Source organism: Zeus faber (assembly GCF_960531495.2).
Source record: "Zeus faber genome assembly, chromosome: 19".
NCBI classification, from domain to species: Eukaryota; Metazoa; Chordata; class Actinopteri; order Zeiformes; family Zeidae; genus Zeus; species Zeus faber.
The window spans coordinates 13708066-13735565 of record NC_137206.1 but is presented as its reverse complement, the minus strand read 5'-3'; the positions used below and the strand labels follow the sequence as shown (position 1 = coordinate 13735565).

The window sequence follows — 27500 nt, the reverse complement described above, 5'->3', positions numbered from 1 at the left end:
CTCCGGCCCTCTCCCGACCCTGCCCCCCCAACCCCACGCGCCCCCCGCCCAAAGGCCACCTCCTTACGCCCACACCCTTCTCATCCTCGCTCCATTATTCCCTGATCCCATCTCCCCTTCACTCCCCTCGAGGCCCCGGCTCGCTCCCTTTTCTCTCGCTTTTTGTGAAGGAAAAGCCTCCCTCCGTATCTCCCCAAGTGCTCCTTTTCCAATGGAACGAACTGAGAACGGGTGAAACTGGACAAAAAAAAAAAAAAGAAAAAACCTTGGCATGCACATGCACGGACTTCTTCTTCTTCTTCCTCTTCTTCCTCTTCCTCTTATTCTTCTCCTCCTCCTCCTCCTCTCTGCCACGACCTCGGTTCACCCCTCCAACCCCCCTTGCATTCCCCTCCTCGCAATTTTGAGATGACCCCGATTCAGCGGCTCGCCTTCGCTGCTGATCACTTGCAAAAATAACCCTTTTCCGTCACACACACAACCACGCACAACCACACACACCCACACACACACGTGCATACAGGCTGCCCCCTGCCGCCACCCCTAACCCCACCCCGGCCCCGCGGCCCGAGCTAGACCCAGGAGTCGGGCGAGGCCGGGTAGTGGCTGGTCTCGTAGTTCAGTTCGCTGTACGGCCGCGACGCCGAATAGAAGTCCACGTAGTTGCCGGTGGACTTGAGGCCCAGGTGCATGCGCAGGTCTTCCCGCGGGTCGCGGGGCGGTCCGGTGACGCTCGTTGGCTGCTGCTGCTGCTGCTGCTGCTGGGGGAGGGCCTGAGGCTGGGCCGGGACCTGGGGCTGTGGCTGGACCTGGGGCTGGGAGGCCGCCGCCGGAGGAACGGCGCCGGCAGGGGCGGCGGGCGTCGCGCCCTGCTGGTCCTCGTAGTAGCTCTCGTCGAAGCTGCGGCTCTGGCTGTGCGGCGGCGGCTGGTGGTGGTGGTGGGACGGCGGCGGCTGGGGCTGGGGGAAGGAGGGAGGAGGAGGGTAGGGGTCGTAGTCTTTTAGTATGGCTGCCGACGGACTGTCCTGCTGGGGCTGGGGGGGCACGAGGCAGGGCTGCGCCGGGACCTGGCGGAGGGTGGATGGACGTGGCGGGGGGGGAGTTGGGGTTGGGGCATGGAGGGAGGTGTTTGATGGAGGGGGCATAGAGACAGGGGTCAAGGGAGGAGGAGCGAGGGGGAAGGGTGGAGGGAAGTGGAAAGGAGAGCAGGGTGGAGAGCGTGAGAAGGAGGGAGGTAAGGGAGGGAAGGAGGAGCCGGCTGGGAGGACGCTGTCACATGCAGGTACTGAGCTCTAACGTTGGACAGAAGGTCTCAAACTACTTGTGCTTGTGTGTGTGTGTGTGTGTGTGTGTGTGTGTGTGTGTGTGCGCGTGTGTGAATGTGAATAAGCGCCAGTGTGTGTTTGGGCGTCGGCCTATTTTATTATAAAACCCTTCCACTTGTACCTGGTGCATTTAACCCACGGTGGTAAAGGCCTCCTGTCCCTCCAGGAGAAACTCCTGCATTACAATTACGACGTTTTCACACAACAATTAAGAAAACATCATCTAAAATGAAATTTTACGGTTATTGACAAACCCAGCCGCCGGGTGTGTGGACGCGGTGTTGGCTCGTGGCTGAGGCACTCGGGCCTCTATCACAGGATCTGCCGACTGCTCTCTTATCACGGCCGACCACCTTGCGCCCACGTGAGCGCGCACCTCTCCCCGTTTCCTTCCCCTACAACTATCGTCGTGGCGACGGACGTCAAGTTCGGAGGGGTCTTGATGACGTGCCTTGTTAAGACCGCCGTGTTGACGACATTCAATTTGCGAACGTTGCATGCGCGCGCGCGCGTGTGTGTGTGTGTGTGTGTTTGCGGTTTAATGGATATGTGTACACTGTGCTGCATGTGTTCGGTGCAGATAAGAACATGGTGAGCACCATCCTCATATCTGCACCTCATGTTTAATTCAGGATGGAGAAATTGTATTTTTTGTATCTATATACGTCATATGTCATATGTTTGGATTTGTGTGTGTGTGTTTGACAGCATTTTGTAATTGAATGGTCTTCTTTGGGTGAAAAAAATATATATATACATATATATATAAACATATATATATATATATATATATATATATTTGTAATTTTTGTATTATTTATTTGATATTTTAATGTTATCATGGCTTTCAATTCAATTTATTCAAACATTTAATTCAAATTTGACTATTTGAAATTGACCACATAAATAACAGAAATAATAACATTAGGGCCCATAGAAAGAGGGTGGATGTAAAAATGCTGCAGCTTTTATTGGCCACTGACACTGAAAAAAAAGGTCAAAGCAACGTCCGCCAAACACAACATTACAGGTGCAGAGCAACCCAGAACGGCCCGGACAGATCCATAATTTCCGTGTTTTGGGCGTTTAAACCGTCTGTTTTGGTCTCCGTCAAAACGCCACACCCGGGTGCGTGATTATTTTTTTCGCTCTGAGACAATTGTCGCTGTTGTTGTTGTGGAAGAGGTGCCGGTCAAAATGGACACCATTATCCTCTAAACGAAAACATAACTAGGACAGGATGACATAACTGACGCATAAACCAGCGCTCTCACACTGTTCTGTGATCTACTCTCTTTGCACTTAATATAGTGTGTGTGTGTGTGTGTGTGTGTATGTGTGTGTGTTGTGCAATTATAATGTAGTAACGGACCTGGTTTTGTTTGATGTCATCATTGGCGGTCAAGTAAGAATTGCGGAACAACGTGGACGTCCCGCATGACACTTGAACTGGAAAGAAAGAAAGAAAGAGACACATTAACTTCACCGGAGCTGTACAATGTGACGCAGTCGAGCAAATTAAATCGAGGCGTTCAAATCTCAAACTATTGGGCCGTTGATTGATGACCTGGAGGAGAAAGCGACGGCGTCTTTGTTCAAAAGAGAAGAAAATCAACGCATTAGCGGCAAAGTTTTTGGCGCCCTCCAGCTAAATAAACCTGCCAGCTAGTGTGTCGGCAACGACAACCTGCCAGAAAGGCCGACGCCACATTTGAAACCAAAACAATGGCGAGAAAATACAGAGAAGGAGACATTTGGAGAGGGAGAGAGAGAGCGAGAGAGAGAGAGAGAGAGAGAAAGAGAGAGAGAGAGAGAGAGAGAGAGAGAGATAACACATTTAACCAATTAGAGAATATTAAAACGTGGACGGAGCACAGATAATGGGGATATAAAGAAGGACAAGGGGAGAGAAAAAAAGATGAGATGACCAATTTACTTCTTCCCTGTCCCACACACACACTCCCCCCCATACACACACACACACACACACACACACACACACACACACACACACACACACACACACACACACACACACACACAGCAACACGCACACAAGCACACACCTGCCATGGCGTCTTTGCGGGACGTGTGCTCGCCTTTGTTGCTATGGAAACCGGCGTTGGTTGCCGTGGAGTCGTAGTCCATCTTGCGTTCCTTCAGACTCATCATCTCCCTCGGGGAAGCTGGTGCGCTCGCTAAACGCACGCACGCGCGGGCACGCACAGGCACACGCGCAAACACACACACACACGCACACACACACACACACACACAAATAGTCAGAGTAATAAGTAATACATGGCCTCAAGCGTCACTACCTGTGTTTGTGTGCGTGTGTGTGTGTGTGTGTGTGTGTGTGTGTGGGTGTTTGTGTGTGTGTGTGTGTGTCTTTCAAGACGCACAGTCATTAGTCATCATTTAGCTTGTCAGCAGGAAGGGTCACCTCCAGCATGTTATATGACCTCAGGAAATAATCACTGACACACAAGCACACACACACACACACACACACACACACACACACACACACACACACACACCCACGTACACACACACACACACACACACACACACACACACACACACACACACACACACAAACTCCGTCAGGGCTTTGAAAGGAAAATTTAGATAACATTAACAATATAAATAACATATTCAAATAAATTTAGCCTTTGCAGATGATAAATGCAAACTTTTGATATTGATCAAATGGTTTGAGTTTGTTCATTTCAATCTCCTTTCGGAGCGAGCCCAAAAAATGGGAATGACCGGTTCATTCTGTTCTAGTACGACGTGACACAACACCAAGAACAAGTTGTTTAAAAAACGCTCCTTGTCATTCCGTGCCGCTGTATTAAACCACTTTGGGGGGGAAAAAAGGCCAATAAATTTGGTGGCTTGACAATGCTGAGGTGACTGCGCCTTTCAGGTCCTCGCAATTTCAAAAGAAAAAAATAAATTGCCTAAAAACACGCTGGCAAGCAGCAGCAGTACATGTCGATGCACCGTGCACACACACATACATAAGCAGGGACTCACTTTTGAATGTACAGTATGTTATTCTATTTAATACGGAGTAACACTTTGCTTCACCCTCCTCTGTACACACACTAAGTGCAGGTACTCAATGTGTGTGATGACGTTATCCCCTTTATATCTCACTTTTCATTGCTTATTCATTCAGTCTTTATCTAGACACACTAGATCGCTGGAATCCCGCTGCTTACCTGCGCATCCGCCAGCCTCTGCTCCGTCTATAAACCCATTATACATATAAGGGCAAAATGGGGGATATAAGGAGCAACGCAATGATATCAAGGAGCTAATAAGGAGCAGGGCCGTTCTTCTGCAAATCCCTCTCGGAGCGCTGTTATTAGAGTCCTGAACCGTGTGCCGTGGGATGTTTCATCATTCTTCGGGACGGAAAAAGCCCCCCAGTTGTTTAGGGGGGGATTAAGGTGCGGGTAATCTACCTCCTTCATCCTCGCTTCAGAACTTCCCGTAGAGGTTCAAAGATGTTCATATCAGATGGTTAGAGAGGACATGCAGGAGACTGACTGACGGTGCAGGAGCGTCATCATCCCGGGATACGGGGAAACGTCATGGAGGAAAACACCGTTTGACCCAGAAGGGTGCGCCTGGTCCAGCCAAAATGGCTCCGTAGTCCTTAGGCGTTGCGACCGCGCAGAGCAATTAATGGACCCGATGACTTCCCACAAGAGGGCTGCCTAAACCATTAAGGAATCCCTCGCCATGTTTGACATTTGGCAACAGACATTGCGGGTCAAAGGCATCCGTAGGCTTCCTCCAAATGAAAACCCCATCTGGACTGAGATGACTCATCAGACCATCTTTCTTTCTTCCATTGCTCAGGGGTCCAGGTCTTTGGTCTCCTTACACCGGGAACCGGACTATTTGGAGCGCTGTTAGTGGGCTGTCTTGCTGTACCTAAAGGGGGCCTATTATGCTCCCTTTTTTAACAAGTTGATGCCGCTCCCCGCGCCCACTCCGGAGCTGTTCGCCCCGGTTCCCTGAGTTGCTGGAGAAATTGGAGGTGAGAAATATGCGATCCAGTGGCTGAATCATTTACTCACATTAGATCTACAAGGGCTCATTTAAAAGTTTGTTCTGACTTTCGGAAGGCAAGGGCACTGCCGGTCGCGCCGCACGGGGCTTTGGTTGGTTTTTGTTTAATTTGTTTTAATAAAATAAGATAAAATAAAAAATGTAATATCTACAATAAAAACACACTGACCGGGTCGCGCGGCGCAGCTGCGTTCTCCTTACACGCCCTTGATAAAGGAACCGGTTATCTCGATGGTTTCAACTATTGTGATGTTGCCGTTTCATTGAGCTTTTGACAGCTACACAACATTTTTTCCCCTCAAAGGACTGGGAGGGGGGGGCGGTTGCTGTCGCCAACACCCGGGGGAGGCGCTGCCATCCGCCCGTCAGGGATAGATAAGGTCACCGGTGGGATGGAAGGCCTGTAGCTGCTGAATGCTGGAGCCCAGGAGACCGGCTCCTAGTGCTATCGCTACAAAGCACAGCCCAACCCCAGGGGCACCATGGAAAGGTCTCCCTCGCTCTCCCTCGCTCTCCCTCGCTCTCCCTCGCTCTCCCTCGCTCTCTCTCCCCCCTGCTTCTCTCTCTGTAGGTAGATCTCTTTCATTCCCTGACTATCCCGCTCTATCCCTCCCCCCCATTCCTTTACGTCCAAATTCCCCCCATTTTTCACCACCATGTCCTCACACTAACGGTTTTGCAAATGAGCCCGCCGCTACTCAATACTCCACTACATTACTTCTCTCTCCTACATTACTCCCGCTCGCTCTCTCTCTCTCTCTCTCTCTCTCTCTCTCTGTCTCTCGCTCCTTTGATCCATCTCTAAGGGGCTGAATCGCAAAGTGGCTCATATGCAGGGAGGAGATACCATTGTGTGTGTGTGTGTGTGTGTGTGTGTGTGTGTGTGTGTGTGTGTGTGTGTGCGCCCGTGCGAGTGTGTGTGTGTGTGTGTGTGTGTGTGAGAGAAGGAAGGCTTGCTGAGAAGTAGAGGGCGAGAATGTTAGGGCTGAATGAGCCGGTTGGAGGAGTGGAGCTGTGTGTGTGTGTGTGTGTGTGTGTGTGTGTGTGTGTGTGTGTGTGTGTGTGTGTGTGTGTGTTTGTGTGTTGGAGGGGGGCGGGGGGCGTCATTAAAGGCCGGTCTCCCCACCTCACCATCACTGTGTTCTCGCAAATCACTCACACCGCTTCCCCGTTGCCAATGTCACGGCCCAAAGTCAAACCCTCGTCCCTCCCATCCCTCCGTCCGTCCATTTACTACACCTTTTTTCCTAAATCCCCCCCCCCCCCTCTCTCTTTCCAGTCACATAATTCTTATAATTTCCCTCACCCCCCTCCTCCCTCCACCCCCTCACTGTGTCTGCAGTTGGGTCCTTGAAGGCTCTGCTAAGCCGGGGGAAGGGAAAAGTGCTTTTCTGCCTCATCAGCCCGCTAAAGCCAGTGTGGAGAAAGCAGCGCTGAAGGCTCTTCCAACACTAAGGCGAGCAACTAATGTTAATGCATCCGTCGCGAAAGCTTCAAGGCCGGTCGGCCTGACGCTAAAGGCTATCTGTAATCACACTCTGCATTAAGGCCACCAGATGGAAGGATGGATGGATGGATGGGTGGATGGGTGGGTGGATGGTCAGGTGTTTGTGCTTACGGCTATCCAGCCCGCCGCCAGGACCGATGGGCTCTAACGACTCCGCCCGAATCAGTAGCTTGCTGATGGTCAACTCCCAAAGGCGGTCGGATAGCGGGAAAAGTAAGCGGAGGAACCTTTGGTCTCCACGGCGACGGGGGCGCACTCACCGGAGCGGTGGTTGGGGGAGGTCCTGACAGGGGAGACGGAAGGGGTGCGGGAGGACGAGTAGGGCCTCTGCCGGTCCCGCTCTATCGTGGAGGCCGAGCCCACAAAGTGGTACTGGGAGTATCCGTCCTGGGAGGGGGAAACGATGGAAAAGTGTCACGGCATCTCGAGGCGATACTTACAGTTTACCGACTGTCTAACTGTAGTATCATGAATGGTCACGTATTGACTGATTGATCATTTTTGTTTCAGACATTTGGGAAATCATAGATATGAAACACAAGAAATAACCACAAGATATTAAAAAAAAATTAACAAAATGAAAGAACACACTTGGCAAATCCTTCACAACAAAATGATTGTACATGTCTGAAAAGGAGCGTTTGTACGTTACTTCAACAGACATGCATGTTTTTGTAATTGCAATACTGCTTTTGAAAACTTCGATCCAAAATATGAAATTGGATGTACAATCGATATACATATTTATTTATTTTTTTCATCAGGAATGTACAGTAAATACAATTCGTGATGTTTGTGGTAATATTGAGGAACACCTATAGTATCACCATTAGAGGCGATAGATGCAGATTTTAATATTTAGACGTGTATTTAACGTGGCTGAAAGGACAACAACTTACAACCATTACAACCCATTGTAAGTTGTTTTCTCTTTTCTGTTTTCTGTTTCTTTTGAATGTTTTTATTTCTATATTTTTTTTTGCACAGGGAGGGAATGCAAAGGGGAAAATCAGTGCACACATGTCACCAACAGTCAAAGAAAAAGTAACTGCACGCATCATCCAGGGGATTAATAATCATTCTACTGTCCCTGTGAAAAATTAAGAAATAAAAGAAGGCAACCAACAACTGCAGCAGAATACTGTAATTACCACCAAGCCACGGGCTTTGTAAGTGGTGATTGAAGCAAAGCCCTATTCATAAAAATGGATTACGAGAGTCAACAACAGCCACTGAGCTGGAACAAAATTCAATTTAGCATTAAGATAATTGGGGACCTCTAAAAAAAAAAAGAATAATAAAATAAAATAAATTCAAAATAACCCCGCCACCAGGCAGACAGTCATCAGGAGATAATAGAGGCGTATCCCATCGCAGCCATACGTTCCTAAAGGAGGAGGGGGAGGGGGGCGAAGGGAAAAATTTGGAATTTGGAAAGACATTTGACTTACTTATGATTTACTTATTACTGCTTCGCTCTGCGATCTATACGGAACACTTCCCGTACGTTTTTTTCCTCTTCCCCTTTCCCCTGCACACAGCGGGAGCTTTCCGCAAAAACCTCCGTGGAGTCATGGAATCAAGTCGGGAGTCACTCGGACAAAGAGTCCGGAGGTCTTTTGGTTCATTTTTGCCTTGAGTGCCATTATGACGTCATAAATATGTAAGACATAATACGACATAATAATAGCTCCGGGCGCAGGGAGCGTTATTCACTCTCCATTACACTTCGCAATGCGCAATATTTGTCCATCGATGACAAGTGCATTGATGTCACTAAAGCTCACCGAATTAAAAAAACCAGACGGAGAACTAACAGCGAGGCGGAGACACAAGTTGGATCCGACAATAGACAGAGAGAGAGAGAGAGAGAGAGAGAGAGAGAGACGAATCCCCTGACACGAAGCAGTTCAAAGGTACAGTAGCTTTCTCCCACCCTTGCTCCCTCTCTCTCTCTCTCTCTCTCTCCCTCCCTCTCTCCTCTTTATCGCCACCCCTCTCTCTGATGCTGCCCACCCCTGACACACGGCCCCATTCTCCGTCGCCGTCTACTTTCTCGCGAGTCATATTCCTTTTCATGTTACAGTGCGGCGCTGTAATTTGCGGTCCGTGCAGTGTGCCCTCCTGCGGGTGCTAGAACAATAACGGCGTCTCCCATTTCTCATTTAATGGTGAGCTTTCAAATCTCTCCAGAAGCCGCTCTATTCATGGCTCAAAGACAGTCATTTTTGCGGGAATTTAGGGTTTTCAAGTTTTCAAGAGCTCAGTCTCACCAAGATTCCCCCTTTTGTAGATCTTTGCACTGGTTCTGGGTGTACCAAAATCTCTACCTATCCTTCTCCTTCCCTCCATCCCTCCCTCTTTCTGTTTCTTATACTAAGTGTTTCTTGAAAAACCACGATTTGCGTTGAAATAAATATTATAATGAACATAAAGACAGAGGTCCGATGAATAATCCCTGTAAAGTTTCCACCCTGGCTGGCCCTTTTTTTCATATATACATGAAAAGAGAGAGAGCGAGCGAGAGAGAGAGAGAGAGAGAGAGAGGCGGGGAGAGGGGTTGCTAAGCAACCAATGTGTGCGTTGATCTCCACATCCACGGACACTTGGTTGAAGGTCACAGGACCCGAGGTAAGAAATGATTACTGCTTCAACAAATTAGGTGTGCATGTGAGCAAGTGTGTGTGTGTGTGTGTGTGTGTGTGTGTGTGTGTCCTCCGTGTCGGCGGCCATGCCAGACAGCAATCATAACATAAAATACTGGAGGAGGTTACATGCCATGGCCGTTGGGTCCAACCCCCTCCACCCCCCCACCATTTCCACCTCTGCCCACATCCACCCTCCGCCCCCAGGTCCTGTGAAAACCATCATCCCTCTCTCTCCCTCTCTTTCTTTCCCGCTCACTCGTTTCCACCTTTCACATGTTTTAAATGTTACCTCCAGCGACAGTGAGCACTATACCTTTACACACACGAACACCTCTCTCTCTCTCTCTCTCTCTCTCTCTCTCGCTGTGCATGCTGGGAGTGGCTGCCTGAGTGAGTGCAGTCGGTTGAGAGCGACTTACTTTGAGGAAGTGAACATATTTTCTTCCTTTATGTTTTTTTTTTTTCTGTAGATTTTTGTTGTTTCTTTATGTCCTAGTTTGGAGTTCGGGGTCGTAATATATTTAGCGTGAGGTTTTCTTTTGCTCGTGTAGCTTGGAGTCTGGTAGTTTGGTTCGTTTGGCGGATGACGTCTCGGCAGACGCCGTCCCTCCCGCTCCGTCACAGGGCGAGGGTGAGGATGGAGGAGGTTCTGCTGGCGCTGGGGGAGCAGATCAGACATCGTAATGTGTCCTTTGCCTCCAGGCTGAATAAGGCCACGGTGGTGATAGAGAATGGCGTCTTTATCAATGACGCGTATCTCCAAGTGTCCCCGCTGGCCGTGCACTCCACCCGGGTCCCGGCGTCGGGAGTGCCCCCGTTCGTCCCTAACGAGGTGCTGGTGCCAGAGCTGCAGCGCTTGGGGAAGATGGCGAGCGGCTTCTGCACCGTGAGCCTGGGATGTAAGAACCATAAACTGAAGAACATCCAGTCCCTGAGGAGGGAAGCGTTCATGGTGCTGAGTGCCCCGTCCATGGAGGTGTCTTTTAAAATAAAACATGGGGATGGCTATTATATAGTCTATGCCAGTTCAGGGAGTGTTAAATGTTTTCAATGCGGAGAGATGGGAGACATGCTCATCGCCGGCCGCACAAACAGCGGGCTGATGTGGGTGCAGAGCCCAGTCTGCGGGCATATGATCTGGTTTCAGAGGAAGGCACGCGTGGGCAGACTGTCCACACACCACCCGCACCACCCAGCCCAGATCAACCCGAAACGATTGTCGGTGGTGGGACTGGAGGGATTGTAGCGGTGGAGGGTGCAGCGGAGCCTGGCTCCGGTGGTGGGGAGGGGGCTGTGGAGCCAGACTCCGGGGGCCGGGAACGGGCGGCGGAGCCCGGCTCCAGTGGTGGGGAGTGGGCAGTAGAGCGGGCTGTGGAGCCCGGCCCCAGCGGGCGAACTGGCGGGTGGAGCCCGGTAAGAAGGTGATGCCAATGTCCGTCAGTGGTAATTTGCAGAATTATAATGATGAATAAGAATCTGACTCAGATTGCATGTCGGTGACAGACTCTCAGCCCCTAAATTAAGACCTGCCGACGTCAGAGGAAATAAATGGGTTTCTAAACACCACGTTTGGAAAATCAGTAAAAATCACAGATTTCGTCCCTGATTCTGAAAAATGTATTAACTGTGGCCATGTTGAGGAAGTGGGCAGGAGCAGAGTTGGATAAAAAGAAAAGATACCGGTTAAATAAACATAATGACATCTCTCAGGAAAGTGAATCTGCAGGCCAACAGTGGAGAGGGAATGAAAAGACCTAAACATAAATAGATACTTGGAATGGATGTGTTTCACAGGGTGTTTTCTTTCACTTTTCTTTCTCTCCCACACATATTTCCATGCAAAAGCTGAGGGTTGGCTCTTAAAATATCAATGGTGCGAGACAGCAGCAGAAGAGGGCCATGGTTGCTGAATTGATTCAGCAAAAAAGGTTAGACCTGTTTCTTTCCTGCAAGAAACACACAGTGACGCAGCCGATGAGGTAGACTGGGGCTGGTGGTGGTGGTGATGGGTGGGGGGCGCAGCTGTCTCTCAGTCATGGAACTAGTTTCAGTGCAGGGCCAGCGATCCTCATTTCAAAAAGGTCAGACATCAGGGTTCTAACCAGCACCAAGATAGTAGCAGGTTGAGCTCCGGTGGTCAGGGCTGAGGTGGGAGTTTTATTTTTTGTTATATTAATGTGGATGCTCCCGATCGAGGCTTACAGTGGGTGGAGCATTTTAAACAACTGAAGGAAACGTTGCGGCAGGGGGATCAGAGTGACATCTTCAAATTTTATAAAGCGCTCCTTAATGCAACACAGTCAATTAATTCTATTATATAATTATGGAACCCAGAATCGCGATTGTGGCGCCTCCCCTTGCGGCTGCCTGCGCGAGCACCGTTTGGTGTTTTTTAGTATTTTTAGAGCTTATAGAGCTTATTGTGCGTAATCACCGGGTGTCATGACATTTCACTGCATATATGTACGACCGTATGTATATGTATGTGACAAATAATCTCTTGAACTTGAACTTGAACTTGAACTACATTGTGATGGGTGGGGACTGGAACTGTACACTGTACACTTTAGTCTGGATAGGACCAGTGAGGAACCCTACAGAGTCTCATCTACCTGTCTGTCTGAACTTACAGCTCAGCATGACCGCATGGACACACAGAGAACAAAACATGCTACAGACAGGCAGTACACATGGGTAAAGGTTTTAGACGGTAGGGTAGCTCAGCTGGACAGGCTTTACATATCACACACACTCATTTCCAGGCTACTTAACAGTTCCATTTACCCTACAGGCTTCCCCGATCATCACCTTGTCACTCTGGAGAAATGCATTTAACCTAGCACCAAGCACTTTTCTTATCGGCATTTTAATGTAAAGTCGCTGCAGGACGGCATTTTGAACAATAGTTTTCGATTATTCTGGGAAACCTGGAGGAGCAGAAAGGGAGATTTTAGCTCCTTGAGTCAGTGGTGGGTGGTAGGTAAAGCACAAATCTGTTTCTTCTGCCAACGGCACTGTGCTCACTCTGCCAGTAGGGTTAATGAGGCCATAAAAACACTGGAGCAGGGGGATAAGGGATATTGAGGGAAGCCTCCTCAGTGGCAGCGCCCCTACTGGTGGGAGGCTGCAGGAGACGAGGCAGGAGCTGAGCACTTTCCTCCAGGAGAGAGTGAAGGGTACCATGGTCAGGGCTCGCAACCTCAGTATCCGGAATATATGGATGCCCCCAGCTCCCACTTCTTTAACCTGGAGAAAGATGTTCAGTGGTCCAGACAGATGGCCTGTCTCCATCTTCCAGATGGATGGATGGATGGATGTCGAGGGTTACCACCAGCCCAGTGGAGATGAGGAGGTATGCGGTGGCCTTCTACACTGCCCTCTACAGGGCGGAGGACTGTGATGGAGAGTGAGCCCCTTCTGGGGCTGCCTCGGCTGGAGGTCGGGGAGCAGGACGCCTTCGACGCTGCCATCGGAATGGATGTGCTCACCTCTGCTGTGGGCCAGCTGACGTCTGGGCGCACTCCTGGAATACACGGCTGCGTCCAGAGTTTTATAAACATTTATACGTCTGGGCCTGATAGGAGAAGATCTCCACCAGGTGCCGCTGGAGTCTGTGCGGAGTCTGGCGTGTTACTAGTCTCCTCTCGGCGGGCAGCTCTCTCTCTCATACTCAAGAAAGGAGACTTGGCACTACTAAAAAACTGGAGACCCTTTGCACTGCTTTGCAAAGACTACAAACTTTTATCTAAAGTCCTGGCCAATAGGCTGAACGGAGTTTTAGAGTTGATTTATATATGTATATATATTTAAAGACCAGTCGTATTGTGTACCAAGCAGATCCGTCAATTGTGTCTGACCATTGCTTCTTATTTTCAACCTAAAAGGCTTTTGGATTTGGGAAAGTTTTTCTTCAGTGTGTAGAGCTTTACAAAGGAGCGTTTTACATGATCAAGGTGGGCAGGGGGGTTGAGTCATGTTAAGAAAGGGATCACAGAGGACTGTCCCATCCCTGGACAACTTTGCTCCCCTGCTAAAGAGCCCTTTTTATATAATTTAAGAAATCGGCTCCACCACAGAGCCCACCTCTGGTCCTCTCCGCTTACGCAGATGATGTAAATATTTTTATTAATAACCAGGATGATGTCCTTAGGTTAGTAGTTTGTTTAGGTTTTTATCAGAAGGCCCCATCTGCTAAGGTTAACTGGGAAAAGGTTGAGGCCTTGCAGATAGGAAAGTGGGTGGGGAAGGTAATTCCCAGTTTACCAGGGGGCCTCAGGTGGGAAAAGAACAATATCGGACCAATATCAGATGCAGAACTGGGAGGGTGTGGTGGAGAAGGTTTGTGCCAGAACGTCCGGATGGAAATGATTGCTACCCCAGTTATACTAGAGGGCGAGGAAACTGGTTGCTCATAACTTGCCTCAACCTTATGGCACAGACTGACTGTTCTGCATCCACCCAGAGGCCTGCTAGAAGAGATCCAGAGGGCAATCGTGTACTTTTCCTGGTCTGGTCAGCACTGGATCAGAGTGGTGGCCCCTATACCTACCAGTCCAGGAGGGGGGACAAGGCCTTATTGACATTGCATCGAGGGGAACGGCTTTCCGCCCCCAGTCAGTGCAGAGGCTGCTGTACAGCTTTGGACTGAGTTGGCCGGACACAGCGAAGATCCTGCTGAGGCTGGCGGGGCGCCTTTCTTTCGACAAGCAGCTGTTCCTGCTGCAAACTGAGGGGATGGACTTGATGGGGCTGACTCCCTTCTATAAGTCAGTGCTGCAGTCATGGCAGGTTTTTAAGATCCACCGAGACATCACAATTACACCTGGGATGTGGGTGTTGGAGGAGCCTTTGTTCGGGAACCCTCTGCTGGACTCTGGGCTCCTATCCTACCCCAGCCTGCGCTCCAGCTTGCACAGGGCTGGGTGTGTCAAGTCGGGCCATCTGGGGAAGACGTCTGTGGAACAGCTCATGGAGACAACGGGCATCAGATCCATCCAGACTGCTGCACAGGTTAGCCGATGAAGTCTGTGCTTCCCTGCCAGTGCCCTCTAGAGCTTTTATGGAGAACCGTACTCTGTCAGACCAATAGGGTGATGACTGTGAGTATGTGTGTCCTTCAATAACTGCCCCTCCTACAGTGCAGTGGGAGAAGGAGCAGGACAGCCTCCTGTCTTTTGCTACTCCTAAGCTGGGGGAGTTTGAGGCTGTGAGCAAGAAAGCCGCCTACTACACCTGCGTCAAAGTGAAACAACTACACTCTATTGCAGGGGTGTGAGTGTCAAGGTGGACCCAGTCCTTTGGCCCAGGATCTTCCCCCTCACAGACGCTGGCAATCTCTGTACAAGCCCCACAAACGGACAGGCGACCTGCAGTGGAGGATTGTAGATGGAGCGGTAGCTACAAACTTGTATTTGGAACACCTGGATCCCAGCACAGGGGTGGGATGCATCTTTTGCTCTGAGAGGGAAACGTTGCAGCACCTGTTTGTTCTGTGTCCCGGGCTGCAGGTGCTGTTTGGGCTGCTGGAGCGGTGGGTTCAGGGTCTGGGGCAAAGTTTCTCTCTTTAAACTTTTTCGGTCCTGTTTACACTGTGTCAAACAAATCTGTCCATGTCCTAGTGAACACTGTTTCAGGGGTGGCCAAACTGGCCATTTAAAAAAAAGGAGGAACGCTGTGAGGGGTCAGGGGTCACTGGATCTGGCCCAGATTATGATTGGTCTGCTCTAAGCCCGTCTCAGGGTGGAGTTTTACACACTGACTGGAAACTCAAAAGACACTTTTAAATGTGTTTGGGGTGTTGGGGTGCTGCGCTCTGTCCAGTTTGATCCCCTTATTCTTAACTCTGGCCTCCCCTCATTCTTCTTGTGATTTTCCTGTGTTTTTATCTCCTTCATGATCTAGGTTCTGCTGTTGTTACATGAGCTAGTGCAAATAAAGTCTCTCTCTCTCTCTCTCTCTCTCTGTCTCTCTCTCTCTCTCTCTGTCTCAATTCAATTCAATTCAAAGGGGCTTTAATTATTAACATGGGAAACACACTACTACCAAAGTAATTGGAAAACAAAAAATAGAGAGTATAATCTAAAATGAAAACAGAAAAACCTAACTACTGCTATACAAAAATCTATAAATATATATATATATGTTAAAAAATAATAACAATAAAATAAAACTTGAAAAAACATAACATTGTGTGGAAAAAAACACAAATAAGCGATGACAACCTAAAAATAAAAATAGAACATTTTGAATATTGCTGCATAGAGTGAAGAATGGGTAAGGAAGGATATATATATATATATATATATATATATGGAGAAATCCACCCCCCCTGAGCGCTCTCTCTCTTGTGGGTACAAACTTTACAGGGATCCATCCTTGGATGTCTTCCACTTCACGATTAATTATTTTTCAAACATCCTCTGAAAGTAACTCACCGTCCAATACCTTTTGCACTATGCAGCAGAGTTCTGTGAATTCTCTAAGAAAGTAATGTAAACTACACCGGCCTCTCACTCTCCTTTGTTGTGTGTGTTTTTTTTTTTTTTAGGAGCTTTACGGCTCGGGGCGCCGGGCGGCCTTGCCAGAAGTGTGGCGGAGGGAGAGAAGAGGAGAGGAGGGGAGTTCTCTGTCATGTCCTGTGGCTGCCATCAGACCGAACTCCACTCTCAATAAAACAATAGAACAGTGAGACGAAGGAAAATGGAAAGAAAAGAACAGGAAAAAGAAATGCCGCGGCCCAGGGAGCACATACATCCGCACATAAATGAACACACAAGTACACACACACACACACCTACAATGAGATACAAGTAGGAAAACACTCACACACACGTACGCACGCACACACACACACACACACAAGAAAACAAAGCAACACACACACACACACACACACACACACACACACACACACACACACACGTACATACACAACACTTGAACATAACGCGATCCGTCACCTGTGACATGTTTGACAAGCACAGCATCCTCACCACCTTGACCCTGACCTCCTTGTACAACATGTATTTGTGCGTGTGTGGGTTGTGTGTGTGTGTGTGTGTGTGTGTGTGTGTGTGTGTGTGTGTGTGTGTGTGTGTGTGTGTGTGTGTGTGTGTGTGTGTGTGTGTGTGTGTGTGTGTGTGTGTGTGTGTGAGTGTCTTTGTGCATGTGGGTGCGACAGGGCGCTCTGTGTGTCTATTGGATTAATCTTTCAAAGACCATTTGTCATGAATTTGGTTGGGGTGGTGAAAAAAAAATCCTGAAATGGATTTGTGAACATACAGGGTGAAATTTACTGTGTGTGTGTGTGTGTGTGTGTGTGTGTGTGTGTGTGTGTGTGTGTGTGTGTGTGTGTGTTTGTTTGGTCTTTAGTACGTATGAAGTGGTGTAAGATCAATAAGTACTGTTTTTTTCAACAGAGATGTCAAGGAGTTATTTTGCTTTGAAGCCTGAAGTAATGGGAGCATTTTGTAAGTCATTCCTCAACTCAACTCACATGGGTGAGTGTGTGTCTGTGTGTGTGTGTGTGTGTGTATGTGTGTGTGTGTGTATGTGTGTGTGTGTGTGTGGTTGTGTGGTACATTAGCTGGGAGCGTACCTAGCATTTTTGAAGGCATGAAAATGATATATAATGAAGTAAATAGTCAGACACATGAAACTGAATGTATAACTGAGATCAGTGGAAGTCAATTCTACCTCTGTGGGTTATATGTATATACTGTGTACAGGTACTCCTCACTTAGGGACCTACCTGTTTAACCACCGTTTGGTCGACCAGCTCTCTGACCAGTCTGTATTGTGCGCTGTGTGTACGGCGTCTCATCACACATCACCCTTAATATGCTATATCCACAATATAAACTGTATACACTATATATACTTTATACACTATATACACTATATACACAATATATACTATATATAATGTATACACTATATACACTGTATACATCTCATCTCATCATCGTTCTTAGTCTCAGCTTATTCCCACAGTCTGTCAGTATTCACTACACTGGCGTTCACAATGGCCACGCCCCCTTATCGTGAAATAACACTATATATACTTTATAGGGTTATATATTTACTATGTACATTGTTTACATCTCATCTCATCACCGTTCTCAGTCTCTCTGACGCCCCATTATCGCAAAATAACAGGGGTCCTCGCTTTTCAACCAATTCGCTTCACGAGCTGGTCTTAGGACCAGAACTCGGCCGTTAAGTGAGGAGTACCTGTACATATACAGTATACAATATATAGTCATTATCAGAATGTGTGTGTGTGTGTGTGTGTGTGTGTGTGTGTGTGTAGAGGTGGGTAATTGGATGTATATAAAATAAAAGCGCTTGGTAGTTAGTTTATGTAACTTGCTAACAAAGAGCTCACAGTTGCAGGACTATTACTTCCTAGACCTGCAATTACACACAAGAATGTGTGTCTTTGTGTGTGTGTGTGTGTGTGTGTGTGTGTGTGTGTGTGTGCGTGTGTGTGCGTGCATGGTTTTGAGTGCACTGTTGTGTGCGTACATCTTAATTTTCATTTCATCTTGATTTCAGTCACTTACCTAAACTTGTCCTCACGTAAATTATAACCAATTAGTTACAATTTATTATACAAATTATTATCGTACTGAAAAACCAGATACCGTTCATCCTCACTCAACCTTGTGTGGCGACAAAGGCAACTTGACAGAGAATTGTGTGTGTGTCTGTCCGTACCTGTGACCTGAGTTTGACTGTGAAACCATTGTAGGATTTCCTGATTGATTTGATTTGATCAATTGATAACTGAGTTGGCATCGTCCTGCCAATGACAAGCTCATCAATGTTACGCAGCCCGTCATCAGTATAAAGTCCTCTTCGTCAGCAGCAGGGGCGGACCGGTCAGAACGCCGCTTTCGAGCAGCTCTGAATCTTTCTCTCTATTCTGCAGAACAAGTCTCTTTAATACCCCCAGGTCTGTTTTTCCTGTAGCGGAGCAGATTAACCTCACCAACAAGGCAGGAGAATAGCTCCAACAACTACGACCAGTGACAGCTCCTCCTGAACAAAAACCTACGTCAACCCCGGCGCCACTCTTTTCTCTCTCTCTTCCCAGTTCTCTCCGCCCAACAAGTTTCCCTCTCCTGCCGTCTTCCCCAAAGAAACTTGAGCACAACATCCCATATTCCACTCTCATGCTAATCCGTGTTTACATTGCGGGGCTGCTAACAGGATTCCGCCAACGGCGCTTCCCCAATATGTCATGCAGCGCCGTGAGCAGGGAAGCCCACTTTATTTCCGGGCGTCGTAGACTCGCGTGATGGAGTCAAGCTGTGGATTCCTCAAATATGACACTTTGCTCACTTGGACATTTGGGTGGCGTCGTCACTAATCTGTGTGAGCTGGAGGAATGAAGGGGAGGGGAGGTAGATTTAGGATATGACTTCTGTCAAACGTGTGTATCGTACTTTATTTGCATAATTGTAAAATGTAAATACTGTAGTACAACCCGACTTAAAAACCTAACTGGGTAAGACAGATGGGGATACTCTATCTATCTATCTATCTATCTATCTATCTATCTATCTATCTATCTATCTATCTATCTATCTATCTATCTATCTATCTATCTGTCTGTCTATCTATCTATCTATCTATCTATCTATCTATCTATCTATCTATCTATCTATCTATCTATCTATCTATCTATCTATCTATCTATCTATCCATCCATCCACCCACCCATCCACCTATCCATCTATTCATCCATCCATCCACTCACCCCACCTATCTATCTACTGTATGTATGTATCTCTCTATGTATCTATCTATCTATCCATCCATCCATCCATCCATCCATCCATCCACCCACCCATCCACCTGTCCATCTATCCATCCACTCACCCCACCTATCTATCTACAGTATGTATGTATCTCTCTATGTATCTATGTATCTATCTATCTATCTCTCTATCTTTCTATCTATCTATCTATCTCTCTATCTATCTATCTATCTATCTATCTATCTATCTATCTATCTATCTATCTATCTATCTATCTATCTATCTATCTATCTATCTATCTATCTATCTATCTATCTATCTATCTATCCAATCATCCATCCACTCACCCCACCTATCTATCTACAGTATGTATGTATCTCTCTATGTATCTATGTATCTATGAACTATGTATCTATGTATCTATGTATCTATCTATCCATCTACCTACCTATCTACCTATTCACCTAAAAGCTCTAGGAGATAAATGAATGATAAATGAGAGGGTTACCATGTACAGCGAATATGACAGCAATGCTATCCAGTTGAGCAGATTAGAGAAGTGCGAAGCGAGTGTGTCCCCATGAGTCCACTTTGGGGTTGGTGTTATGTGCGCTCGTATGAGGAACGGAGTGAAGGATACACACCGGGGGGGAGACGGACGGGGGAGACGGACGGCTAGGTAAGACGTGGCTCGGGACTGAAATATTCACCTTGTCACCATTGATTTGTCAGTCCCGTTAGAATGTCACAGCCATTGACTTGTGACATGTGAAAGAGGTTTAAAGCAACACTATGGAACTTTTTTTTACCATAAAATAACAGCTATAGAATCATTTCGATGGAGCACTGACTTGTACAATGGAGAATGGCAGCTCTTTCATTCCGGTAATAATGAGGTTAGAATGCTGGTCACAGCCGGCGTTCGCCGGCCCTCACTTTCATTGCGCCACGGGGTTCGTTTCACCCTCTTGGCTCGTGTGAGCTGATCTGCCAGGCCGAGCACATCTGGTACCTACACTGGCAGCAGGGGGCCGACAGACGCTCCGGGGAGCAGTGGTCTGAGGGCTTTCTGAAGCAGCGAGGTCCGTGCAAGTGGTGCTGTAAACCTAGGTGTACATTATATTTGCGTTTGCAACAAAGACAGTTATTGAAATGTGACTGAGAGTGGTGGTGGTGTAAAAGTGCAATTGCACTCGGGAAACTGTAGGGGGGGCCAAATCCCAAATACCAAAAGTTACATATTGTAGCGCTGCTTTGAAAACTGTATTTTTCTCTGTCGAGAAAATAAAGTTGTATAAAATACACAGGGAAAAATGCCCTCCTTTTTTGACAAGTGGAAATGTTTGAATATCTACACGAATTGTGTTGCACTGAAATACATTGTTTTCAATGGAATCCATTGTGTTCAAGGTTTTCCATTTGCTGAAAGAATGCTATCGCAGCACATGACTGAATAACCTTCTATTGAGGAACATTTAGCATTTTGTGCGTCAGTCTGTGCCAGAACGAATTGAAATGGTCTTTGGATCTCAAATTAATAGCTGAATTGCGCTAATGACACAAGCATAGTCATGAAATACAGGGTATACGTCGGCATACGGGACAGTTTTAGCCCGTTCACATTTTACATCACCCTTGACCATTTAACATCATTTTCTGTGTTTTTTTTTTTTTACATTTCAAAAGTACTTTATTTTCCCGTCTTTCGCATCTGCTTATTTAAGTTTAAAGTGTCCTTCAGGTGTTTGCACTTTCTTACTTCTTCCCAAAGTGTCACCTCAGAAGTCGACAGCCTTTCTCTTCCGAAGTTCCAAATAAAATCCCACGCAAAGAAACTGGGTTTTTGCGTGTGAGCCACATTTTCGGAGGCATTGTTGGCATGTCGATCTCGTGTTTGGGGAAGGTGAGGTCCCTGTGGAGATGACCGGGTGTCCGTCAGGCGGGTCCATTGTCCACTCAGGTGTGGACGCGGCGAGCGGACGTCGACACGTGTCAGACAAACGCGAGGGGACAGAATGAATCACACGGAATGAATCACCAACCAACACACACACACACACACACACACACACACACACACACACACACACACACACACACACACACACACACACACACACACACACACAGGCATGGATGTTGGTAACCATGACTCTTACTCTTGTTCCCCATTAGAAGTAAGGGAAGAAAAGAAAAATAAACTCTGAGCGAGCAGATCATTACCATGAATTGATTACATAATGTATTTGATATTCTCACCATTAAGTTTCTGTGTGAACAGACAGATGTGACCTTGGTTGCTACATTCACTCCATCTCCCCTCTAATGGGTGAAAGGAAGTTGTCTACTAGTGTTTTTAATCAAGTTCAGTCTTTGTATTGCTCTTTGTGTGTGAGTGTGTGTGTGTGTGTGTGTGTGTGTGTGTGTGTGTGTGTGTCTGTGTGTGTGCGCGTATGTGTATCTGCGTCACAAGGAGAACTTTTTCGTCGTACTTTTTACAGCGTCACCACTTCCTCTCACATTTAGTGTGATGGGAGAGTTACTTGTTGGCTATAAGCTCGCCCTAGTCCAGTAGAACACAATAGCTCTTTGGGTGCTTGCCTACAGGCTTCCATACTACGCTTAAAACTTGCCAGCGAGCGGCTTCCCAGGAAGGTGTGTGAGTGAGGGAGCAATTAAGCAAGCGGCACCTTGTACAAAAACATCGGGCAGGAGACGAACACAAAGTTATCGACCGTCCCATTAGCGTCAATGCCAGCGCCCGGCTTTGACGGCCCCTGGGAGACGCCGTGTTATTCTGTTTGGAGGTGGCTTTGAGTGACACCGGGGGAAACAAAAACACAATCGCACGGGCCTGTGCGCCCACGTCACGTACACTGACATACCGGAGTAAACCTTGAGACGACCCGTGTGCGAACGCCGGACGGAGCTGGTACCAATGATCAAAGCAATGTGTTCATGTGACAACATGCTGCGCACTACACACCTGCTATGTACAGTGCACACACTGCAGAGACACCCAAAACTAAGACTTACACTTAGACTTAGAGCTGTAGTACATCTTCATGTTTCAACGTTCCAAGCCTAGAAATGGCTCTTCTTGAGAAGGTGCGTGCGTGTTATTACACTGTTATAGGCTTATACCATAAAAGCGGCATGCAATGAACAAAGAAGACAATGGAACCCTGAATCACAATTATTCACGTGAAAATTGCCAACCGAAATGTCGTGATCAGGACAGAGCTGACCGAGCGCTACCCGTCTTACAATCAAGAGCAAAGAGTGGCGACAGAGGAGTCACCGGGAAGAGAGGTCTCACACCCGACAAGGCCTTTTCTTACCTTCTTGTAGAGGGAACGCAGGTCTCTGTACTGCCACATACTGCTGAGGACCTGAGAGGCCGCCTTCACCACCTTGGCCGAATGTCTTTAGCAAAGGGGAAAATGGGAATGGGCGGTTACTTCTCATGGCCCGACACCGGAAGGATTGTACAGCTTGTACACCTGCGGAATGCGGCCTCTTTCAAAAAACGAAACGAAAACAACTGTGTCCCGGGAGTGCCCGTTGCCCTTTCTGGACGGAGTTTGATATGTTCCGTCAGCGGCGAAAAACGTAGTCCTTCGCACGCCGCTCCGCCTATCTCCCTCTGCGAGGCCAAACAAAACACTGAAGAGCCTTGACAAAAACGGCCTTGAACCGGGTTTTTTTTTACTTTCCCCAGGTAATGAGAGTTTCATATTTAGATGGCGAGACTTTGAGAGCTTGAAATAATACGATGACATCAAAAAGGAAGCTTCACGGAATTATCTCGGTGAAGAGCGCAATTAACACTCATGGAGATTAAAATCTAAATGAACCGTTCGAGTCGCATTTATTTGGTCTCTCTCTCTCTCTCTCTCTCTCTCTCTCTAAAGCGGTGGTTTCACAGCAGCCGTGGTTTCTGGGCTGGGGCCCCCGGCGAAGTCCCTTCGCGCGTTCTATGTTGGAATGGAATTGGCACGAGTATGCATAAGACACGAGAAACCACGATTCCGTTCCATTCTCCTCTCTTCCCTTCCGCACTTTGATGAGGGCCCGTGTGCCCCGGCCTCGAAATCACCTCCAGGGTGGTTCAGTGAGTGATAAAGGATCTGCCAGTAAAGGGCTGGAGTGTGTGTCCTGGCTCTGCCGACATAAAACATGTAATGAGCACCGTTAGGGAAATCTACTCCGGCTTTCAAACTTTGGCACTTACAAAGGACTAATAACGCGCTGTGCCATCTCTGTGTCGCTGATGCAGAGCATGATTCCCTAATTATAACCTAATGTGATTTAGAACGGCCCGGTGTCATGGTAACCCCTGACCTGCCAGTTGCCATGGCAGCTGCTAGGTAGAACACCCAGCCCGCTGTCCCGAGAAGACATCCGTTTCTATTCTTGCCGCACCTCCTTCGTTCTGACTTGTCGGGCGTGGATAAGTGGGGCAATTGAAGCCACGTATGGATGCACTTATCCCGGGTGAGTGTGCGGAACACGCCGAGGCTTTGACAGCCCGTCGTGCAGTACGGCAATACAGTTCCTTTTCCTTATGTTACATGGAGGACATTTCAATTACAGAAAAATGATCTCATAACTAACGACATGGCTGAGATACACCGGTCGGCTTCAAGGACCAATCTTCAAATCAGATAATAATTATTACGATTATTACGATGATTACTAACCCTAACCCATATTCAGGGTACAGAACACTGAACAAGGTCCTCTTTTCTACCTCATCCCACTCAGATTCCGACCATACGCAAGGCATTTTTAATGGCGCCTAAATCCCTTTATTAAAACCGAAATTAATATTTTGGATGTGCATGTGCACCATGCGTACGCACTTGTTTGGTGGGACCATTATGATGTATGGTTTTAATAATGCCGAGAACAAATTGCCCCCTGGGAAATAAACACAGACGGAACCGAATCCAACTAAACAGAGCTCGCAGCCACCACCCCACACCCGCCTCCACCTCCCTATTCCACAGCAGCTCACCCACATTATGTTTAGCATTAGCAAAAATACTTTGCCCTTTTCCGTTTTAATCAGCAATGCGGAGCTATACCACCTGATCTTCCCTAAAAACGCCTTCGCACAAATGAGACCAACTCGCCCACGTAGGATCCACTCACTTGTCTCCCTTGCTGCGCGCGATGCCGATGAGCTTCTCGATACCGCCGGCGTCACGCAGGGCCTTGGCGTTCTCCATGTTCTTGGTGATGACCTCGTGCAGGGCGCAGCAGATGGCTGTCACCGTGTCGTCCGACATGGTCTTGCCGGGCGGGCCGGTGGTCCCCGACGTGCCGCCGCTGGTGGCGTTGCTGTTGCTGCTGCTGCTGCTGCTGCCCGGTAGCCGGTGGATCAGATCCCGCATGGCGTATTTACCTGTGGGGGGCGACGGGGGCCAAGAGAAAGAAGCTGGTCTCAGATCTCGGCACACCATACGACGGCGAATTCCTCTTAACTTTAAGGACATCATTCCTACTGTACAAGGGAGTGTTGGGAAGCGAGAAAGGCAGCGTCCAGGAGTGGTTTGTGTAGACTTTATTCACCCCTGGAGGGAAATTGCAGAGAAACAGGGGTAATTCAGCGGCCAACGCCGTGAGCAACCATGCAAGGCGCGCGTTTTACTCGAGGGGGAGCAGTTAGGGATTCATTGTCCCGACAAGCTACCAAGAGGAGCCAGGGAACAAACCAGCAATACTCCTCCGCTCTACCTTCTGAGCCACGCAAATGTGGGACATTGTATGGGACGACGGGCGGGGGCAGCCACGCAAGACGTCTTTAGGGGGTTTGGGTGGGGGTTTCAAATCCCATCTTCAAAACAAGGAACAAATGCTTCTGAATTGTAACTCTTTTTTGTATTACAAGCAACAATTATTATTGCTCGGCTTGTTGGGTTTGGCTCGGCGGAGGAGAGGGTCACAGAAACAAATTACATTCTTTGATGAATAAATCTATACCGAGAGAAAACTTTTTCCCTTTCTGCGAATACTTGAAATTCACAGCCATTCGGAGCCGACTTAAATCCGGAACAGAGGAGGATGTTGGCGGGGGCAGTCTGACATGAAGACGGAGGAAGACGGAGCGCTAATGTGGTCACGGCGGCTTTGTAAGGTTCTGACCTAACAGTGAAACCTCTGTCTTTTTGGACATTAGTGAGAGCTGAACTTTGACCCTGAATATACTGCATAACCTTGCAAATAAATCATACATATATATTTATATAGAGGAGTATGCGGTTGCTAGATACGATATGCACAATATTTTATCATATTGTATTTTTGCAGGAGGAGTAATTATATTTGTATATATATGGAAGTACATATTTCTAGCATTAATAGTAGAAATTATCATAAAACAGATACAGATATGGGGTGTGGATCTGCATGGAAATTGTTGACCGCAATGAGCTTGGTTGCTATTGGACTGATTTACCTATTCTAAAGACAATGTACACACACATACACACACACACACACACACACAAGGATGCACGCACATGAACACCCACACACAAACACACACACACACACACACACACACACACACACACACACAAATGTAAATAGCTTAAAATCCAATAAATTTGGCGAAGCATGTGGTATTTCGGCCAAAAAGTCTGGCATATCGCGGAAATGAAAAAATTCTGACATTCAAATGATGGATGGTTGGATGGGCGGATGAAGGGATTGAAGGAAGAAAGAGAAGCGCGCTAATTAAGAAGCGCACAAAGCAAAACTGCCAGGAACAGAAGCCCTCTTAAGCGTGGCCGACCGGTGAAAGGTGGAAGCAGCGAACTGACGTAGGGCGTGGAGTTCTGTCGGGCGGAGCGGCTGGAGGGAGGGGAAGCTGGAATGGCGGGAGGCTCTTCATCCAGAGGAACCCGGGTTCAACGCACCGTGCTAACAGGCTCCGATGGAGTGTGAATGAGCCACACAACAATTCCCAAACACAACCGTGCGTGTTCATGTGTTTTGGAGAGTGTGCGTTTGCAGTTCCCCGACTCTGGTTTATCTAAAGTTTAGATAAACCAGAGTCCGGGGAACTGCAATATTTTTTATTTTTCATTTGCATCCAAATCTAGAAAAATTTGAATTGATCATTTCGATTCAAGATCAATTCAAATTTTTCCTGGCAAAGATCTCGGGGCGCTTGAGTATGGAATGACATGATTTGTCGAAAAGAGAAAACAGAAGGAACTTGACGTTCCGCGACTTTCCTCAAGTTCCCGCATTGAGGCAATTTTTTTAGACAGGCGGCGGGGGGCGGGGGTGGAGGAAACGGCGACGTTGGAGCTGATGTGAGAAGAGGGTGAGGAGTGATATGAAAGGAGAGGAGAGGGTGTGTACAGTAGAGCACAGGGAGCGCGAAGTTGCCGTTGAATTTGAGAATACAGTTTTTGGCGACAACCCCTTTCGCCAAATTGCCCGATGTGAAAGCAGAGTTAATTCAAGCGGACGTCCTCATCATTAAAGAGTTTGATACCTCCAAAATGACCAGAATGACAACAGACTGTAACGCCCCAAAACTCTTTATGCCTGTCTCCCTATATTTGTTCACATCTGTGTGTCTTGGAGCGAGCGTGCAAAAGCGCTGCACAGAGAAGTTGCCCTTTGGGCAGTTTGATCACTGTCTCCTTCGGTCATTTCTTAAATGCCAGCGCTTCCATTTAAGTGACGGATCAGAGGGGAGAGAGGCAGTCGGAACGCCGGCTGATAGATAAACAGTCGACTTCCTTCAGTGCTGGTCATTACATCGTTACAAGCCGCACGCGCTTCAGATTGCAAGGACGGGACCGAACCGTACTTAAAGAGAACGAGGAGCGCGCTGAGCTGGAGCCCTTTAGCTCTTTAAATGGGACCATTTACTGCATGTACCCTCCTCGTTCGCCGGGAAGAGGAATCCAGTGCTCGCACCCTATGTCTGACTCATTAACGCCTGCTCTTCCCTCCTTCTTTACTCCCTCCCTTCATTCTTTCCTTCCTTTCTCTAACACTTCTCTCCTCCCTCCCTTCCATCCTTCCTGCATTCCCTTGCATTCTTAGGGAGGACCTTCCTTCCATCCTTCGTTCCCGAGTCAAGTAAATTTCTATAGCCATGCTCTCCTTCCTTCCTTCTTTACTCCCTCTGTTCATT

At 47.8% G+C, this 27500-nt stretch overlaps 1 protein-coding gene across 1 annotated transcript in view; it reads right to left on the bottom strand.

Annotated features, from left to right (window-relative positions):
• Positions 1-572: 572 nt before the first annotated feature.
• ctnnd2a (catenin (cadherin-associated protein), delta 2a) overlaps positions 573-27500 on the bottom strand; it is a gene marked incomplete at both ends in the record, with an annotated part of 290413 nt that continues 263485 nt past the window's right edge. Inside the window, 6 exons of the mRNA XM_080020137.1 lie at positions 573-1067; positions 2698-2774; positions 3392-3523; positions 7185-7311; positions 22678-22762; positions 24494-24746. Of these exons, the coding sequence (XP_079876263.1) occupies positions 573-1067; positions 2698-2774; positions 3392-3523; positions 7185-7311; positions 22678-22762; positions 24494-24746 (1169 nt within the window). The remainder of the gene's footprint in view (positions 1068-2697; positions 2775-3391; positions 3524-7184; positions 7312-22677; positions 22763-24493; positions 24747-27500) is intronic.